At 49.4% G+C, this 20,541-nt stretch overlaps 3 protein-coding genes across 3 annotated transcripts in view; all 3 read right to left on the bottom strand.

The window, feature by feature from the left end:
* Positions 1-41: 41 nt before the first annotated feature.
* LOC1271582 (uncharacterized) lies at positions 42-5,511 on the bottom strand. The gene is made up of 5 exons (XM_310404.5): positions 3,742-5,511; positions 2,754-3,450; positions 2,345-2,686; positions 470-768; positions 42-391 (listed from the first exon to the last, which is right to left on the bottom strand). The coding sequence occupies exons 1-5, from the start codon at positions 3,857-3,859 to the stop codon at positions 225-227; spliced, it is 1,623 nt and encodes a 540-aa protein (XP_310404.5). The 5' UTR covers positions 3,860-5,511; the 3' UTR covers positions 42-224.
* Positions 5,512-5,944: 433 nt separating this feature from the next.
* LOC1271581 (bromodomain-containing protein 8) lies at positions 5,945-9,334 on the bottom strand. Its single transcript, XM_310403.8, has 2 exons — positions 9,064-9,334; positions 5,945-8,992 (listed from the first exon to the last, which is right to left on the bottom strand). The coding sequence occupies exon 2, from the start codon at positions 8,988-8,990 to the stop codon at positions 6,042-6,044; it is 2,949 nt and encodes a 982-aa protein (XP_310403.8). The 5' UTR covers positions 8,991-8,992; positions 9,064-9,334; the 3' UTR covers positions 5,945-6,041.
* Positions 9,335-10,661: 1,327 nt separating this feature from the next.
* Positions 10,662-20,541, bottom strand: part of LOC1271580 (transcription factor cwo) — a 28,148-nt gene continuing 18,268 nt past the window's right edge. The window contains exons 2-4 of the mRNA XM_061640759.1: positions 15,509-15,632; positions 13,978-14,311; positions 10,662-13,902 (exon numbers count right to left, since the gene is read on the bottom strand). Coding sequence (XP_061496743.1) covers positions 12,551-13,902; positions 13,978-14,311; positions 15,509-15,632 — 1,810 coding nt within the window. The 3' untranslated portion in view covers positions 10,662-12,550. The remainder of the gene's footprint in view (positions 13,903-13,977; positions 14,312-15,508; positions 15,633-20,541) is intronic.

The following is a 20,541-nucleotide window of genomic DNA, read 5'->3' as shown; positions in this document are numbered from 1 at the left end:
AGCCTTTCTTCGGACCCCACTAATGGAATTACCAATGATGCTTATTTTCGACAATTTTTTATTTTATTTTTGGTTTAATCTACAACGCTTGTAAGCTATCTGCTTGCTGCTACGCTACGCTTATTTGTACTTTGGAAATGCTAGCATTCATACTGGAAACAGGAATGTACACAGAAGGAGCAGTCAACCGGTCTGATGTAGAACAGCACAAGCCGACCATCCGCTCAGAACACCATCACTAGATTCTGTAGCAATCGCAGCGGGGAAGTAGTGCAGACGTTACGCTTCCGCGGACAGTAGTACCGACGAAGACACTTTGACAGCGACAGATCGCAATGGCACAGCCGGGATGCACACGAACCTGGACCACCCCATTCGCCGTGATCGATTGCTGGAAAATAGAACACAAATAACCAGTCAGCTAATAGTTAATAAGGCGTCAGTTTTTTTTTGCGTTATCTATACATACCACACAACGGGCGGCCCCGGTAGCACTTCCAAAGGTACGGCACGAAGTACTCCAAAAACATCGGACAGCTGGCGGTGCTGTAGCAGTAGTCATGCATCTTGCAGCAGCGATCAATCCCATCGAGCGCTTGGCCGGATCCCAAAAAGCCACAGTAGCATCCGTAGCCCTTGTAGATGAGGGGATCACACCCGGTGGCACATTTGATCATCGAGTAGAGATTGTACACGCCACGCTTTGCGCGGCCATCGCGAGACGATTGGACTTCCACCTTGAGCGGATCCTCTTGTGCCGTTTCATTGCTAGTAAGACAATAAAGAGTTGTTTAAAATATGAGATGGTATGGTTTGGACAATAATGTATGCAGTTTGAAAGAAGTCGCTAGAAGTTGAAATTTCCGCGATCGGTGAGGTTTTCTTTAACGACCAAATTAGAAGAAGACGCGCAACCGGATGCAGTGTATCAAAATTAGAAGCGAAATCTTTGGAACCAAAATCCTTGTGTCCCTGACTACAAAGGCATGACGATGTGTGGCAATTTCAAGGCCACTGTGTAGATAAGCTCGGTTACAGTTGAGCGAATTTAACCAACCGATGCATATTTATATCAGTCATATAGGGCGATTAGCCAACGCACTGTGGTGTACCATGAAGATGAGTAATACATCACAATCCACAGCCGAATAGACGACGCCAAGACGAGCAGATAGTTGAACGCATTAGATAGAGTAATACATGCTCCTCGGACCTCAATGCTTGCAAAATTGGTATTTTAGATTGTTGGTTACAATGAACTTTACAAAATATAGCTAGCGACTTATATCATGTTCCAGCATTAACGCGAACCACTCGGTTAGCATGGAACATTCCTTGACCAAACCCGCAATGCGCGGATATCCGTGGACCACTTGAGAGGCACCAGTGTGTGGCGATTATGTTGCTGCTCCTACCAAACAACAACCCGCATTGCGTAAGTCATCACGATGTTGATGCTGCCTCGCTATATAGAATCGCTACAAAACGACTACAAACTGCCAGTGCCCTCTCCCGCCATCATTACACCGTCCCGGCCCATCGGACGGGTGCGCCGGTGAGCTGATGATCAACATAGACAATGGTTGCCCGTGCCAATCCGCGAAAATAGTCAAAAGCAACATCGGTGGAACAAGTGCGTGAACAAGTGTCTGAACATGCGTAAGATGGAAAAGAAAGCGCAACATATGGCGGTTGTGTTAGTCGTCCATGCCGTTAATTCGTGTAAATGAAAGTGAAACAGTGAGAACCGAGCCCGAGAGTCACTCATCATATGCGAGGAGAAATAATCCAAATGAGCGTTAAACAAACAGCTTCTGCTTTTTTTGTGGCGGAATGTGCGCCTCGACTCGTACGTCTGGGTATCTTTCATACGCGTGGGATTTCTTTCCGCATCTTTGAGCGGGCTGCGCGCCAACGGACTGTAAACAAGTTCGTGCCGTGAGGAAATGGGTTCCGCACACTACGCACGCGAGAAAAACGCGCGACACAAGCGGCCCGGTACCCCTTACACCTTCTGCCCTACATTGGCGAAAGCCGACCATGACTGACCGACCGACTGAGCGTGTGTTACTGCATCACACTGACTTACTTACGGGAGTGCACTCTTTATCAGAAGACCCAGTTGTGGGCTCTTTCATTTTCATCTTCGTTTCACTTTCCACCGGGCGGTGCGGTTTGGCGGTGCGCACCTTACGCAATCCCTCAGAGTCTTCAGAGTGCGGGTTAATTGCCCGACAAAAAGTACCGACAATGGTCATCACGCTGGCAGACCCAGCTTGGGAGCAAAACAATGCCCGAGCGCCCCAACCATAACGTCTCGTACAACATCGCACTCCGCACTTACCTCCAGCGCCACTTGGTCGAGTGTCCGAAGGGATTGTTGGCCCGCGCAATGAACACATCCTCGTCCCGGTGCGCATCGCGACTATTCGTGATGGGCCACTTGATGCGTGCGTTGCTCCCGTTGGTGCGCTTGTAGATTTCCTGCAGCTTCACGCCAACGTCCTCGCTCAGCAGAACGCCGGTCTGTTTGTAGCGGGCGGCGGCACTGGCAACTACCGTCTGGTTAACGGTCGCCTTCGACGCCGGTCCGAGGGCAGCCGTCGGCCGACCGGACGGTAGCTGCTGAGCTGCATTGAAACTAGCCTGCAGTTGCGTCGTCTGCGGGGCGAACGTTGTTTTCGGTCTGGACAAAAAGAGAAGAGTTTGAAGTGACGATCACACTACACGCAGCCGGGCACGTGGGAACTCACTTTTCCAGCACGGGATGGTCGAAACGGTGGCCATGGTTTTCACGCAACCCGCCAGCCCATCCCTCGAGCCCAAGATCATCCCACCCGATGGTGGGCGTGTGTTTGTACGCGTAGGGCGTAAACAGAGCGGTGGACGATGTTCGCCCAGCCGACGAAGCGGACTTGCGCATGCTTTCCTTCAGCATGCGTCGATTTTCCTCCTCCTCCAGGTCCCGGTTCAGCTCGTCCATAAACTTGATAAAGTTCCGCTCCGTGCGCACATTCTCCTCGACCACCTTGCGCGTGCCATCGTCCATGGTGTCCTTGTCCAGGTGGTCGAAAATTTTCTTCTCCAGCTGCATGTCGCTGCCGGGACCGGCGACAATGCTGGCCCCCGTCCGGTTCGGCCTCCCGCTGAACTTGTTGATGGTGGTTACGTTCGGGAATTCGGCCTCCTCGAAGTCACTGCGCTGGTAGATGAGCTTGCGCACGTGGTTCTTGCCTTCCATCGGGAGCAGGAAGACGTACGTGGGGTTTAGGTTGTCCACGTTGAACAGCGACAGTAGATAGCTGTCCAGGGTGCTATTTTCTTCTCGAATGTTTAGTATGCGCTTGATGTGGCTTTTCATCTTGGTCGGCCCGAACGGTCCTGCATGGTACCGGTGCGCGTGGTGATGCGCGTACATTGATTCCGTCGAGGGTGGCAGCGGGAAGATATCTGTATGTTGGGGAAGATCTTATCATTTCTTTTGAATTCGCGGCTATTTAAGTTTAACATAAATTCAATGTATGCAGATGCAGCGACATATCGTATACAGCAACGTATACTTCACCGAATTGTCCTAATACGAACTAATTTCACATCAATTTCCCGAGAAGTTTGGTCTACAACCTGCACTGCATTAAAATTACAAAACCTTTCACTAATGCTGGTGGCAGGACAAATCGGTAACATTTTCCTCATTTCCTCCACCCAATAAGATCTACACACACACACCAATACACTTACCTACGGTAACGGCACCAACAGTGTAATGACCACCGGCAATCAGACACCCCAGCACTAAAGGCACCATCCACGCCCGTAATGAGCCATGGCGCGTTATTAAATTCACACAATTCGTCATAATGTTGCCGATCAACAATTACTCTACGAATGACCGAGCTCGGAAGGGTTCGCTATTGCATAAGGGTAAGCCTTTCCTTCACCGCACTGCACTTGTGTTGGCCGCGTTACCGTCACAGACTATTCGGAACCCGTCCGGAATGCGTACGATCCGTTGTCAGGTGTGCACTCTCTACACGTTTGCGATCATGTCTATCGAGCCTCTTATCGGATGCGCCGTCGCGATACGATACGTTTCCAGTCTGGCCGCAGTCTGCACGGCGCTTGCAAAGAAGTGAACCGTTGCCACCAACCTGCCGCACGGTACTGAGCAAGGCGCTGGTAATGCTGCTCCGAGCCAAGGCCTCATGCGCACGCTGCTCTTGAACGACGGACGTGCGCACGGTTTCCATTTCCCTGCTGAGGTGATCGGAGACGGTTTCCCCACCCGGGCGGATTAAGAGGAGCAAATAAAAACTACCCCGTGCCCTACCCCAAGCTGCCTTTGAGATGCACTTGATGTCTACACTCATGCACTTTCATGCGCTTTCCGTGTAAACATGCTTTTTGGGTTTTTTTTATCTTTTACCTTTTCCAACACTTGCCATCAGGATGCCACCCTGAATACTAATAGGCGGCACGCTAACTTCCGTTAGAGGGCGCTGCTACGATTTCGCCAAGTTCACTCACGTTTGACCTTCGCCATTAACCGTTATGGGTATTATTGAATTTTAAATTCCCGCTAGAAAGGCCTTCCTTGCGATCCCAGCAAATGGTTGGTACCAAAAAGCCCGGAAGTCCCGCCGATCCACGTAGGCGCCCGCCGTATGGTTCGGAAGACATTTCCTGAACCAATTCTAATTCATTCAACGTTAGCAGCAATAAATCTGTCCAGCTGGTGTGTCCCGGCGCCAAAGAAATTCGCACCGGCAGGTGCCCAGGGCACGTGGCAGCCGGGCTGCCGTAACTCGCCAGGCGCGTGCTCTTGTTACAAAATTATAATCGCCATCGCTCGCGAGAGGAAACGTGCACATGAAAATCGTAAGTTATCCAATTACCCGCCCGTCTCCAAATCAAACATCAAACCGCCCTCCTCATAATGCTCATAATGGCGCTAGTTCCGCTTCACCTGGAACTTCACGGGTGTGTAGCGCCCGTGCGTGTGTGTATTTGTGGAGTTTGAAGTCAACGCTGGCTCGCCTCCTAGATCATACGCTCGAGACACGGGGTACCCAGTCTCCATCTACCAAACCGTGATTGCGGAAAGAGCGCCAACGAGTGCTGCGGCATTTTCTTGGGTCGCCAGCAGCGTTTCGCGGAAAACTCGTTCATCTTCGCTGCACGATGGTGGGGAGTTGGACGCGCACCCGGCCCCCCGCTCGCGTTTTGTTTTGCGTACCGTCCTGCTGTCGCCGTTGTTCCGGCAGCATCTCTCGGGCCGGGTCGTGCCCATACACCAGCAACCGTCTCGTCTTTGTTTGTCTTGATTTGGCCCACTCCTGGTCGCGCACTGCTGTTGCGTAATGGGCTTAATTCGAATTAAACCGGCGTGCGCCAACCAGTTTCCATGCGTTTTGCGTTCCCTTTCGGGTGTGCTTGCTGCTTTTTTTCTCCCCTTCATTCACGGCTATCATATTCGCATGGAGGGAAAAGTTGCCCCACTGAACGTTGCCTGAACGTTTGTGAGTGTACTTCACGGTTTGGGGATGAATGGGGTGCAGCTGCACGACAGCGGCGAGGGGCCAGGAAATATACTGTTGCTGTGAGTGTACGGGAACTGGTTTACTTTTTTGTATCTGCGAGAGGTTAGCGTGAGGCTGTGCAAATATAGGTTGATAGTGCGAAATGTACAAGTTTCAGTTCGCGGGCTCCATTTAATAAATTGTCCGTCTAATAGCTGTTTGAATGGCTGCGCACGGGGCGAGCTAATCTTGTCGGTTAATTGAAATTGACACATTATCACAACAAGCAAGCGAGCGTGTTTTAAGACGACTGAGGATCTGGTTGACTTAGAAAGCATGTCGCAAATGCTACCCAAAAATACATAAAATTCCTAACGACCAATCAATAAGCATCTCTAATGCAGCAAACTTCCAAAAACCAGTCATTTAAATTTAAAGTATTTTATTGATAAGAATATTGTAAGTCATGTCGACACATGACATGAGACACAGCACACCCCCCGTTCCCGCTTCCCTCGTTGATTAGCTTCTTCCGGCGGACGAGTTTCGCGTCGTGTTCTTTCGCGAGCTACGCTTGTGCGTGCTTCGGTCGCTGTCCCGGTCCTTCATCGCTTTCGGGTCCATCCCCGTCTCGATGATGGAACTGCTTTCCCGCATCAGCAGGCTGGCCGCAGCCGGCGAACAGAGATCATTCCGATTCAGCATGATCGCATTGGTGCACATGAGCAGTAAGTCGCGCTGAAACTCGGCCGTCGTCCGAATGTTCCCGTTCTCGATGTTGCGCTTGATCTGCGGCAAATCCATCGGCCGGTAGATCAGGTGCGCCGTTTGATCCTCTGGCAGTGGTTTCTGGAACGCAGCCGCGTTCTTCGACGACGCGATCTTCGAGTAAACCGCCAGTATTGACTTCTTCCACACCCGGTAGTCCCGATCCTCGCTCGAGGCGGGCGAACCCGGTATCGAGTCCATCACCGGCGTGGACGAGTAGCTTCGTTTCATTTTCTCGCTCGGCTCATCGTCCTGCACCACGAACGGACTTTCCGAGCGATCGCGATCGCGCAGCTTCCGCAGCGAACGGCCCTCTGTTTCCTCGCTTCGCGAATGTCCCGCCAGGTCGTCGCGCAGCTTCTGTGCCTCGTCGGCCAGCCGGCGCCGCGAATAGTCGCGCTTCGCCTTGCCGATCTTCATCTCGATCAGTGAATCGTCATCGGTATCCGTCACCGTCAGCACGGGATCATCAGCGGGCGGTTTTTTCACCGGGGGCTCCACTTCTTTCACCTCCTCCGGTTCCTCGATCGTTTCCTGCGCATCGACAAACACCTCATCCTCCGATACGTGCTTCTCCTCTTTGGCCTTCCTGGTCGACAGCTGGACGATCGGTTCCTCGTCGTCCTTAAAGTCGTACTCGGCGGCAAGCTTTTCCATCGCTTCCTTCTTTGCCTTCGCCTCATCGGTGCATGGGGAGCTGGGTTCAACTTTCACTGCTTCCGATTTCACATCCTTCGGCAAAGCATTCGTGTCCGGAGGTGTGCGCTTTTCTGGCTCCGGAGCAGCTGGCAACGGTTTACTAGCCACCGGTTCGATGTCCTCTTTCGGAGCTGCTTTATCATGACTCGCGGGCGCACTTTCCGACGTAACCTCCAGCGATGCTAGCGGTTTGTCGTCGGAATCTTCATCCTCCTCCATCGCTGTGGGTCCATCGTTCGGGCTTACCCTACCGTCCCGCTCCTCAAACTCTTCCTCTTCCTTGGCTGAATCTGACACGACAATCACACTTTCCGGCTGCTCTTGTCCACTCGACTCTTCGCCGGTGTCTTTGTTGTCGTCACTGCACGGATCATTCGTAGCAGGAGAATTACTGGTACTGTCCTCGATGGGAATTATTTCCACCTTAGCGTCGCTCGACTCTTGACTCACTTGCTCATTCGCGGGCTGTGCAACAGTCGACTGCTGATCGACAGTTAACTTTTCGCTCGAAACTGTATCTTTCACATCCCCATTCATGCATTCCTCCTTTAGCGTAGTCGAACTTTTACTGGCCTCCGGCACTGGTGGTGGTGGTGCTGCTGCTGCCGCTGCTGCTGCTGCCGCTGTTGCTACTGGCACTGCTACCACAGGAGTGGCGGATGAAGCGATTGTTGGTGGAGATTTAGGACGTTCCACCGAGGGTGCCTCGTTTTTTGAAGCCGTTTCAGCAACATTTTCCTCCACCATTTCCGCCATCGACACGTCTTCCGTGTCCGCCATCAGTCCGATGTCCTTATCCTTCAAGTTGTCTTCCTCCATGATTGAATCGACTACATTCTTCAGATCGACGTCCTCCAGTATCATGCCACTCTCTTCATTTAAAATCTCATCCAAATCGTCCGGAATCAGATCTTCCAACACGTCCATCAGATCCTTCGCGGGATCTGCGTTGTCTTCGCTGTCCATCTCTGTGAAGAGCGCTTCGGACTTTGGCCCGCTTGACTCGTCCGTTTTAGTTGCTGTGGCACCTTCCATATTGCTGCCATCTTCCTTATTTTCCAATTTTATGGTCTGCGGTTCTTTTCCATCGAACATGTTTGTGGATGCGGCGATAGCTTCCTGCTTGATGGTAACACCAAGCTGCGCATCCAGCTCATTCCCGCTAAGTGATCCAGCAGCACTGGCTGCCGTTGAGGAAGTCGCTTTGACGGAGCTTCCCGTACCACCTGTAAGCAGATTTGTGATGGTTGGCGATGCTACCGTCCGTTGTCCTGTGGATGGCGAGTTTGCCGAAACACCGGAACCCCTTGCCTCGCCGGAAGTTTTCAGCAGAGACGTTAACAGAGGAGAAGTACCGGACTTGCATGACCCTTGACTGTCCTCGTCGGTTTCGTCCTTAATTTTTATCGGTGGCGTGGGTGCTTTAGTAGCCGTCGGCGAGTTTGGGTACATCGGACGCCACTGACGCTCGAGCTCGAGCTTCTTCTCCTCCCGCTCCTTCAGCCATTGGGCGTGCTGTATCTGTTCCTTCTCCTTCTGTGCCTTTTCCTGCTCGATCTGTTTCCACATTTCGCGCAACTTTTTCTCATCCGTAACACCGCTTTGTATCAGTATGATGTCCTCCTTCACCTTGATGTACTGCTGCGTTTCCTCCTGGATCGTTTTCTTCAGCTCGATTATGCGCTCCTGCGTTAACTTCCGGAGGATGGATTCGCCCGGCGTTTCGACCGCCGCAACGCCGTCCCGCTCGGAAGCGGTCCGTTTCTTACGCTTCGGCGTTTCGACATTCTCCAGCAGCTTGCCGTACTGGGCGGCACAGGACTTCTGCGCAAACCAATCGTTCGGTCGGTTCGCACCGCACAGCATCTTCAGCGACCGGCTCACCGACATCCAGTTCTGGTCGCCGCTGCACGCAACCGACGAGGCGAGGCAGAGTTTCTCCCTGGTCGACCACTTATCCAGCGGCACCCGCTTCATCTGCAGCCGCTCCTGTATCGAACTCATGGCTGCAAAGAAAAGCGATTGTTGTAAGCTTTGCGGATACCTGCGGCCATCCGCACTGCTGCATTCCACTCACTTCCGTCCGCTATTTCGCTCTGGCACAGGCAAGTTCGTTCTTCCACCGTAGTATCTGCACTATTCTAACATTTTCCACGCACTATCGAATACGAAATAATGGCCCTTGAATGCTAATTTCACCCAAAAATAAGGTAAATAGCAAAACAAAAACTATTTCTGTAGCCCGACGCCGCAAAACGTAAACAAGAAAACGCGCTGGGCAAAGCGACGGAAGAAATTGTTGCCTTTCGCTCACTTCTCATGCCTTCTCCCTTCGCCCTACAGCAAATCTGTCAAGCAGCTCGTCAAGAGCTACCCATCCCTGGCTCCGCTTCCTACCCCTCCCAAGAGCGCGCTGACCAAGGTTTAGATGTGTTGGCAGAGTGACCAGAAATACCTATTTATCTGTATTCCTACCGATTTTTGATATGCCTACCTATTCACAGATAACCACCCTAAAACTACCGATTTTTCATTTATGCTACTGAAATTCACAAATTTTCTCATAATACTGACCGAAAGGTCATAAAACCATTTCCCTAATGATTTAATGCATTAAACTCCATATAAAATATGGAAATCATCAGCGATCAGGGCCAGAAGTTCAACACTGACAACTAAGGCCCGTGTCTGTACTTCATGAGATGCGATAAAATTGGACGTGCTGGTAATACAAATTGAAACTCCTACCGAAAACTACTGATAAAATGTTGACACTCCTACCGAAAACCGTCAAAAAAATCTGGCCACACTGGCATCAGATAGCTGCTCGACAATTCCGTCATTCGAACAGAACCGTCCAATAGAGGACGCTACGAGCAAAATTATGTACAGGTAAACCCCGACATTTGGTCTCGTAGTACAGTCGTCAACTCGTACGACTTAACAACATGCCCGTCATGGGTTTAATCCCCAAATAGACCGTGCCGCCATACGTAGGACTGACTATCCTGCTATGGGGGGAAATCAATTAGTCACTGAAAGCCAAGCCCACAAGAGGTACAGGCAGGCCTTGACCGGCAATGGTTGTTGAGCCAAAGAAGAAGAAACCCCGACATACGCGGTTCTTACATCACAAAATCTTTGATCGCAAAATTTTCCTAAAAATCTTTGTTGCTTCGCAGATCTTTGGTCGCAGAATTTTTGGCCGCAAATTTCTTGGCTGCAAATTTCTTGGTCGCAAACTTATTGGTCGCAAACTTCTTGATCGCAAATATCTTGATGGCAAACTTCTTGTTCGCAAATATCTTCGTCGCAGACTTCTTGGTCGCAGAACTCTTGATCGTAAACTTCTTGGTCGCAAATCCTTGATCAAAAAATCCTTAATTGCAAAATCCTTCAACGCAAACTCCTTGATCGTAATCTTCTTTGTCGCCAATTCAATGGTCGCAAAATCCTTGGTCTCATAGTCCTTGGTCGCAAACTTTTTAGTCACAAAATTCCTGGTTTGGGACCAAGGGTTTTTCTACCCAGTATTTTGCGAGCAAAGATTTTGCGAACATAAGTTCTAGTGTATTTCGGAGACACTCTGTAAATGTGGTTTACGTTTGCATAATTTAATATTGTTCGGATTTATGCTACAAGCCACACAAAATAAAAATAGAAAGCAACATTCGGTTCAATTTTATATAGACTTATATTTTTCGCTGGCTGTAGCGCAAATGTATATGGATATAATGGTTCAATACCACTTTTTAAGCGGCGTTGTTCTAAATTGCCCCCCATATGCATCCTGGCCGTTTCACGTTGGTTACGCACATTTCTCTCATATGCATGTGGGTTGGTAGATTTGTTGGGTTTTTTGTTTACTCAGATACTTGCGTTGGTTCAGTATAATGTATAAAAAAGGCTAAAAAGTAAAAAAGACACCTCAGAGCTAACTGTATGCGATTTATACAAAAAAAACGTTCGGGCTGCATTACGTACAAATGTATACCGTTAAACGACATTTTGGTAGAGGTGCTGGTTGCTTCCCAACCTATGGCAGAGTTGGTGGGTGGGAAGGAGTAATCCATTGCTACCAATATTTTTCGTTTCCTACCGTTTTCCCTTCTTGTCGCGCATTGTCCTCGCAAACGGTGTAGGAATATGCACACAACGCACACAGCACAATTACCCTGTTTGCTGGTGGTCTGCTTGTTTCTTTTCTCGTTCGATTTCTATCACTTGTTTTACACATATGGTCTTTTCTGTAAGTTCTCCACCAAATGCTTCACTCTGTGTTAGTGAATATACCTTCCGATTATATCTCTATTCCTGTTGTTGTTCCTATTTACAAACCACACTATTTAAAATGGTTCCTTTCAAATTTGTTTCTCTCTCTCTCTCTCTCTCCCTCTCTCTCTCTGTCTCTTTCTCTCGCTCTCTCTCTCTCATACACTCTCTCTTTCTCTCACGCAACGGCACATGTTTTCCGTGTTTCTTCATATTTTTGGGAGTGGTAATTTTCACCCAGCCCGACATTTCCTACTATTTTCCACAGTATCACAGATTAATTGTCCTCGGTTAAGAAAGTTCTCGGAGCCTTTAAACAATAGAGAAAATATAATTGAAGAGTGTGCATTAGACGTTAATAAAAAAATCATGTTTGATCTAACTGGAGCGCTTTAAAAATGTAAAGGACTAGGTGGTGCTGGTGGTTAAGGTTGGTGGCGGAGGTGGTGCTGGTGGTGGTGGTGGTGTTCGAACACAACAAAAAATTCCCTATCGAATGATCTTCTTCATCCTCCTGTCTGTTACCAATATGAACGATGATCGTTATGATGGTTGAGGTCATTCGGTGTCTCTACGTCTTAAGTAAACGTACGAACAAATCATGGTCGTAGTTACAGTTTTGGAATAATCTACGATCGTATAAGAATTGTATGCAGTTTGTGTAATCTCTTCTTCCTCACTGAGGGAAAACCCAGACCTGTCAAGATTAATCAAATTGTCCTTGCTTTCCGTACTTGGTTCAGCATTTTGCAGTTTCACGAACTGTATTCACTTTATTGGGTTGTATCTGTACCTTTGGACGCGTGTATTCGTCGTCGACTAACAGCAAATTGTACGTACACAGTCCAGCACACAAATAGAGATGGAGACTGTGTTACCTGAGTTTAAATATGTGTGTCCTATGCGGAACTGGATATCTGCCACAGCTACGTTATTGATTACATTTGTTTTACAGTTTTTAACTCATGCCGCTCGTGCAGCACCCTACTACATTCGCATCGCAATGCTATCCTTCTAGGATTTCTCTGGATTGATAGTATCGTTGAAGATCTGGTACGGCTTTAAATCTGCCATCCTCTTCCTTAAATCTGCCATCCTAAGCGACTCACGACCGTGCTGTGCACGATCCTAGAAAAGTTATTATCCTAGTACAGCTAGTAGAATACACGCACACACAAACATACATACATCCTCTACGATCAACATCGACCCATGGAGAACGGCACGAGAAAATGCAACTTTCTAAGTCGGTGTGCTTTCATGCGCATGTGTGGGGTGGGGGTGTGTCTGTCCTAACATCCATTGATGATACCTTCCACCAGTTTTGCCTTCGTCTGCGAGTTGAGCCCGTTCACGGCCGATGCCTTCAGCAGCAAGCTGCCCCCACTGCCGCCCAGCGATCCGGGCGTGTAGTTAACGCTAATGCTGATCGGGTGCAGCGGCGGCATCTGGAGGAAGTTTTTGCTCAGCAGATCGATCCCGTTTAGGTAGGGCAGCAGAGTTTCGTAGTCCACGTTCAGCGGGATGTAGAAACCCTGCGTGTGGCAGGCAAAAATCGGCACCGGATGGTAGGAACTGGGATGGTGGTGATGTTGCTGCTGTTGCTGCTGGTGATGGTGATGTGCAAAGGCGGGAGTCGCCGTTGGTCCCAGCGCTACCACCGCACTTCCGATCGACGATAGCAGCTCGTGCTTGATCTCGGACGCCGGCAGTGGCGTCACCGAAGAGGAGGACGACGACGATGACGCTGCCAACGGGTGGCCATTCCTAGCGAGCGCCAGCTTTTTCTCCAGCGGCACGCACTGCTCCGCCGCCCCTTGCTGCTGGTGATGGTGGTTGTGGTGGTGCGCTCCATTCTCCATCGGACCTGCGGCCGGTGATTCGGCCCCATTTCTGACAGGAGTGCTGGGCAGCTTTCGCTTCAGTGACAGTGGCTCGTCCGTGGACGATGCCACGGTCGACGACTTCCCGGTCAGTGTGCTCGTGCTGGAGGACTTGGAATCTGCCCCGGACATGCTGCCACTGCTACCGTTGGTCAGTGGCGAGGCGCGCAGCGAGTGCGGCTGCTGATGCATATGCTGATCCTCGTGCAGCGACACCGGGCTGCGATCGCAATCGGTCCCGTGCCCATTTTCGTGCGTGTCCTGCGAAAACCGCTGCTGGATGTAGTTCTTGAACTTGTAGCTGTTGTGGCTGTGCTCGTGCTCCGGCGAAGCGTGCTCCGAGAACTTGCGCATGCGGATCGTGCGCAGGACGCTCTCGTGCTGGTTGATGTTGTTGTTCGTGTCTTGCTGCAGGCTGGCGCCGGTACCGTTCGGGCACAGCCGAGCCGGCGGGGACGGTGCGTCGTAGTCCTGCGTTGAGTGGTTGCTGGACGTGTCCAGATGGTGCTGCACGATGCTCGGCGCAGTCGAGGTAATGACGGCGGCCTGCGGCGGATTGTTGTTGCTGTGCGTGCTGCTACTCGTGCTCGTCGCACTGCGGAAGCTCAGATCCTTCACGTCGTGATGGTCGTTGCTGCTGTGCTCGAGATCCGACGGGCAGGTGAGTATTTCCCGCAGGTGGCCCAGCTGCCCGCCGGCAAGATAGATGGGGCTACCACCGTTTGCCAGCTCCGTGCCGCACCGTGTCTTGCTCAATTCACCTGCGGAGCGAACAAAAAAAACGGGTCACAACCAACGGACTATATCAAAACACTTACACACGCTTAAACACCTACCCTTCATAATCTCATTGCAGTGCTCCTTTAGGTGGGCGACCATGCGAAAGCACATCTCCTCGCCCCGCTCGCGCATCATAAACTTGGCCGCCTCGGCCAGACACTCGTTGTACCCGTGGCGATACTGCTCGGCGCAGGACGACTCCCGGCCGCACTCCTGGCTCTGCAGGTTCTTCAGGTGGCGTATGGCCATCTCGATGATTTCCGTCTTTTCCACCCGTCCCCGACCTTTGCGCATGTACTGCTGCGGAATGAGTCGCGAAAGGTCGGCCAGGCAGGAGTTCATCCGATCTCGGCGCCGTTTCTCAATGATCCGGTGCGACAGTGGATCTTGCTGCGGATGGAGAAATGGAACACGATAGACAGCATGGTTAATGTGGTTGTTTTGATTTGGTTTGACATGATTTTGGATGGATGTTTTTTGTTGTTGTTTGCATGAGAATTCCATACATAAATTGAATGCAACGATTCTAGCGATTCTAAAATGTATGTGTTTGCCAATCAGTTCATGCAATTCAATTCACGGGCACTAGCAAGACAAACGGATCAGAACTGTTGTTTTATGCGCTCGTTCAATCCCAAACGGTGTCTGAATGCATGTGCATGTTCGCCACCGAATCGTTATTCATTAATTCGATTGATTCCTCATGTCATGTCACGTGAAATGAAATGCTTGATTTCGTGCCACGGTACGAAGCAGTAGTTTGTTGTTTTACCAACAGGCAGGGAACGTGAGCGAACGGAACGCGGATGCAGTAATTAGTGCCGACTGTCCGACCGCAACGAGGTGTGACGCGGTGACATCGATTAAGGTTTGACTTGTTTCAATTGATAAGACAACGGTGTCGGATCCGGTGATGTACCGCTAGCATGAACGCTGGCTGACTGATAGCCGAGCTGTACTGCTCCGCGTGCCCCCATTACCATCGATACAGGCGATAGCGCCCGGTAATCAATGCTCCAAAAGACCTCGACTGGAATCTCGTGCCGAGCCGCGGGAGCTACTCTACCGATACTAAGGGCAGGATGGCAACAGCAGATAATCACGTGTCGTTTCTATTATTTCGTGCACGCTTCTCACGTTTCTAGATCAAGGAGGTTCAACAGCAACATCTATTTTAAGATTGATGCAGAGGGGGGAGGGGATTAGCAGTGTCCTTCCTATTGAGTAGCTAAGTGAAGCCTTGACAAGATGAGCTCGGGGAATTCGATACGAACCTGGACAAGATATGGATATGGACTACGAATCTTGGTAGTAAACTATATTTAGTTTTTTGACTAATTTTGGAACTAGATAGAGTGCACTATAAAACTCTCTAAACTCTGTATTTAAATTCGCTTTCTTTGCACTGTGTTGAAGATGCTACACCCAAGACATTGCGGTATAAAAGGGAAATAAAATATGCTATAAAAGATTTAAAAAAAATACTGGTTGGTAATCCAAGTTGGAATTGAAGCGCGCCATACTAATCACCCTGATCGTAATATGATGAGCGGAAAATGGAACATAAATCTGTCTAGTCTCGCCTACCCGTGATGTTTTGCCCCGTCGTCCTGGTGGAAAATCGGCATCATCTTCGCTGTAGGTGGTATTGTTGGCGGAAAAGTTGAGCCCCGGCTCACCGCAATACGTGTATCCGGGCACACCAGCCTCACTGCAACGAGCAAACAGAGTAATTTATGGTTAGCAAAGGCAGAAAAAAACTATTCAAATATAAAAAAGAATAAACTGAAGGTAGGTTTTATGGATTTATACCATGAATCGTGTGACTTTACAACTATTTTATATAGAATCAATTATCTTATTTTCAATACAAAATAATTCGTTTTGCTTGTTTTATTCTTCTTCGTATGAAAAAGTCATAACTTTATTGCTCTATTGGTTTTTACTGCTTTCGTATGGCTAAAGCAACTTATTATATTGCCTCTCTCAAAGGTTAAAGTGTAGAACATCGCCACCCAGCACCACTTCCTACGTATTGGATGTTCTCCATCATTGCTCTGTTGACCATACATTAAAGTACATTGTTGCGCTGAGGAACACCCTTTGAAGGTCAACGTTGAAATTGTAAAGGTATAGCGCGTCGAAACGAAGTCATCTCATAATTTTCCATACCGTCCCACATATAGTACAAAAATCATTACCATTATCCTGTCTGCTAGCCTCCTATTCAAAACGTTGCTGCTTAGCCAAACGTTTAGGAAGACGTAAAGGTTGGAAAATATTTTATACGTTTTATCGGTCCTTATAGAAATGCAGAGGTTCACTCATTATTCATTCTTTTTTATTCAACCAGCAGGAGAACTACTGGTTGCTACCTTTAGATGGTTTTGTAGTTTAACGGAAATCGAGGTGATTTACATTACGCTACGACCATGCGCAAACCAGTCCTTGCCGAGTCTGGGGAAGCAGTGGAACCGGAAAGGCTTATAATCGGCAGGGGTTTATCAGAGGTCAGGTCGGGTAGGTTTATGATGATGCTAAGATGAGATCATAGGAAAGACAAAGAGCGTGACGAAGAGCACGGGTGGCTTCAATACTTTCCTCCCTTCGCTTCTTGCCCTGTGTAAGGATGAGTAATGCAGCAGGTTGCAGCGCTACGACACACCACCCACCTCGGTATCGTACCCATGTTTGCAAGCGTTGGAGCATCGGTTGCCCTAGCGGTTGATGACCCATCGGATAGGCAGCAGCGCACAAGCACTGCAACAATGTGTCCATTACGGCAGCAACTAGTCAGCAGTGCTGTTGAGCGCTCGCTGTCGCTAATAAAACCCACACTAATTAGCGCACGTTTTACCGACAAGCCGTATCGTGCCACCGATAACTTCTTCTGGACGTGGTGTGCTCCAGGCTGTTGGATCATGGGCAACCGTGTCAAGTGGGTTCTCCTGTATCGCTGCCAATGTTTTGAGCGCGATGTGATTAATGTGTGAGTGTGGTGATACTTGCCCATCGAAGCAGGTAATCTTTGGCTCCACACCCTGGCGCTGCACTCTTTGCTCGCAAACGCATTAGAAAAGTGTAAATTTCCAGCAGTTGTCGCGTTGTCCTGCCACAACGACTTGCATCGCCAACCGCCAGCCCCACCCTATGCCGTCCCACGACCGTCATCGATCCACGCGTGATACTGCCGCGTGAGCGCGCCTTGCGAGCGTGAGACTTCTAAAGCAGCAGACGTGCCACCGGGCCATCACATTATCAACAACGCGGGCAGCCATCATGCAGTCAATCGGTGACTCATGCACGAAGTCACACTTTCGACAGCATGAGATTGAAAACGACCGTCGCTTCCTCTTCCCAACCCGCGTGCGCGGGCAGCATCCCACCGAACCAAAACAATAGGTCACAAGGACAGCTGGCTGGCCCGGCGAGCCGGAACACGTGAACACGCGCGTGCTCCAGTTAATGCGAATGCGTTCCCCGGCATCCTTTTGTGTGCTGGGCTGGCGGAGCATCGAAGCGCTCCCGGCTCGTCCCCGGGCACAACGCGTATGTTGATTGACTTCAACTTTGTTTGTTACGATTTGTTTTGCTCTCGCGCACTGAAAAACGTGAACCATTTCCAATTGTAATACGACCGGCTAAGAAACGGCGCGAAAACAGGGAGAAAACAGGAGGAGGGAGAAATAAATTATACAAACTTCCAAGACGGCACACAGCCCACGTGCTCGGACCGAACGCGCGCGCACACACTCTGGTGCGCTATCTAGTTGCGATTTAAATATATGCTCTGCCCGTTAAACGCGCCAAGCTTTGCTTCTGTTTGTGCCGTCGTCTGCGAGCCACGATAAAGGCCATGCTTCCGCGTGCGACACTGGGGTGTCCCTCGGGCTAATGCTAACCCTCAACCGTACACCCATTGGGTTCTAAGGCACCCATTTACATACACAAATTGTCACATGTTTCCGTGCGCCACGCACGGACCGGCGGAGAAATGCTGCACACACACACACACATGTCCCGGTTACGTGTCCTCTGTGCGGCAATGGATGGAGCAATCGGGAGTGGTAGATCAGGAATTTTGGGGAAACGGTTCTCGTTTGCATTGCGCAACGTGCCAAAGGACACAACGTGACCGAGCACGGGCATTTGGCTAAGAGTGTGTGTGAGCAAAACAGCCCAGGCTCGGGTGGTCTAGAATGTGGTCAAAGTACACTGGCTGCCGCTGTCGACCAGGACCGTCCAGGATCTCACTTTTAAAGTCATTCCAGAGCATAGAAAGATTTCATACAATTTAACTTGTAAACAGTTTAACGGGGTTCCACATCACATGTTTTGTTCCCTTGCTTTTGTACATTTATGTTTTTTTTGCTGTGTAGCCCATTTTTTTAGATGTTCTGGCCCACCGCACGGCGCTATGGAATAAATTTCCCACTTAACTGTGCGTCGAAATAAATTACACCCAGCGCCGTCGCATCAGATCGTCTCGCTGTATTATTCCAACATTTGAAATGGACGGGAACAAACAACAGCGCTAGTATCGGTACGGACATCGGCTTGCTTAATTATTGAATTTTAAACAAGAAACACAACAAAGAACACTTTAAGGCACGCAATTGTAAGTTTTGTAAAGGAAGTGTTTTAAATAACCGACTTGTAATGCCTAAACTCTTCATCTCTTAGAACTGTACAGAGCCTCCAACGCTCCATTTCAATCAATATTGAGATTACCCATCGTTTTACTGCATCTACCGCATCTGTGCTTTGTTTATATAGAGAGTGAAAAATCGCAGCTTGTACCACCCTTTGGACCTTCTTCTGTATTTGCTAAATTCATTAGTCAGCCATCAATGGCATCGTGGCAAACGCAATTCGTGCCGCCTGTAAAAAATTTAACACAAACATCCCTCTAGATTCGCTCGTGTCAGCATGCACTCGTTTCCCTTTTTTTGCGCGGCTGTTGATGCCATCCCCAAGCTGACAACGAAAAATAGAATCGTGAACGTGTTTCTTCGCAGGCTGCATACTGCCCCACGTTTCGATTGGGGCAGTTTGCGCGTTGGGGGAGGGCGCTTCGGATTTGGCAAAACACGCCGCCAGTCCGCCAGTGCTGTTACCTTTTGCACGGGAGAGCATCGGCCTAATGACGCCGTTGCCAAAAAAAAATCCCCACAGAATGTGCTGTTGCACATATGTATACTCACTACTTTTCTCATCTCGCTTCCTATGGCACGCATCTTAGCGAGCCGAGGCTCAGAAACGTTGTATCGGGTGTTGTATACCATCCGGCGGTGGCGAACGGATACAGATCGTTTACGTTGTCCTGTTCGATGGGATATCATCACGTAGGGGATAGGAAAATAGGGAAGTATAAGGACAAGAGAAAGAGAGAAAGAGAGATGATGGTGCACATTGGGGGTGTTCTGCCTCGTGTGTGCTATTTTTAATCATTCAAAATTATGCACACATAGAGATTGTGAGAGAGAGAGAGCGAGTGAAAGAGTCGACGCGGTTAGGGGTGATGCCACCCGAACGAACACACTGCAGACAACACAAGAGTTGTAAAGTGTTGAGGAAAAAAAAGGCAAATGAAAACGAACTATTTGAGCAAATGCCAACAAACGTGACCAACGAGAGACACTCGTCAGCGGACCCTGCCTGCCGCCGCCATTCCTGGGCCATACCGAACGTGTGCGAGAGAGGCGCTGGCAAAACTGTAGCGACAGATCCCTACCCGCGAAGCCCCTTGCGTTGCTCTGAATGTTGGCATTTCTTACACGAAAGCCAATGCGGCCGTTGGCATCCACCAAAAGCTGGCGCTTCATCACATGTAGACGAGGAGCCGGGCTGTTTCCCCAATGGGGAGAGGAACAGAGCTTCAGATTTTATGTCCTCGTATACGCTTATCTACGGTTTCACTAGAACAAACGACTAAAAAGCTGAAATAGATTTATGCTATTATGTCAACATTAGCGCACATATGTTCACTAACTTTGGCTATTTTTTGAAATACAGAGCTACTGTCCTTTACCCAAGGATGGATAACGCCTAGCATTCTTCAAACGTGAGGCGACGTCCCCAGTAACAGCTACGTTTAATGCCGATTCAAGATTCCATTGCAGCGCCGGTCGGTAGCGATGGGAAGATGTTTGATGAGGCGCGGCCATGATCTAAAAATGGAACCGACACTTGGCGCACCCGTCACGTCTTGTGTGTGTATATATGTGTGTGTGCGTGAATTATTTTAAAGTATGTGTGTGTGTGTTTATGGCCACATACCGGAAGCTATTTTCTCTGCTAGCTGTCCGTTGCTCAACTGCTCAGTTGTGACTATTTTAATTAGCCAACATTCTAATATTGCAATATCTATGAAATCCAATACATTTATTTGCACAAAAATATCACACACTCTTCTTCCCAGCGGGTCACCTTAGTTGCCTTACAATATGGGTCCACCTCACGCAACGTCCCATGCGCGAGGATACAGAGCAAACGAAAAAGGCGCGTCACGGTACGGTTGTTAAAATTAAAAATATAAAAAAATAAGAGAAAAACAAACGACACGGTTTCGGAAATAGAAAGGGCGCGGCCGAAGCGTCTAGAACGATCGCAACAACAAT

This window comes from Anopheles gambiae, chromosome 2 (genome assembly GCF_943734735.2).
Source record: "Anopheles gambiae chromosome 2, idAnoGambNW_F1_1, whole genome shotgun sequence".
Taxonomy (NCBI): Eukaryota; Metazoa; Arthropoda; class Insecta; order Diptera; family Culicidae; genus Anopheles; species Anopheles gambiae.
The sequence above is the reverse complement of the archived record's forward strand: the minus strand, read 5'-3'. Positions and strand labels throughout refer to the sequence as shown.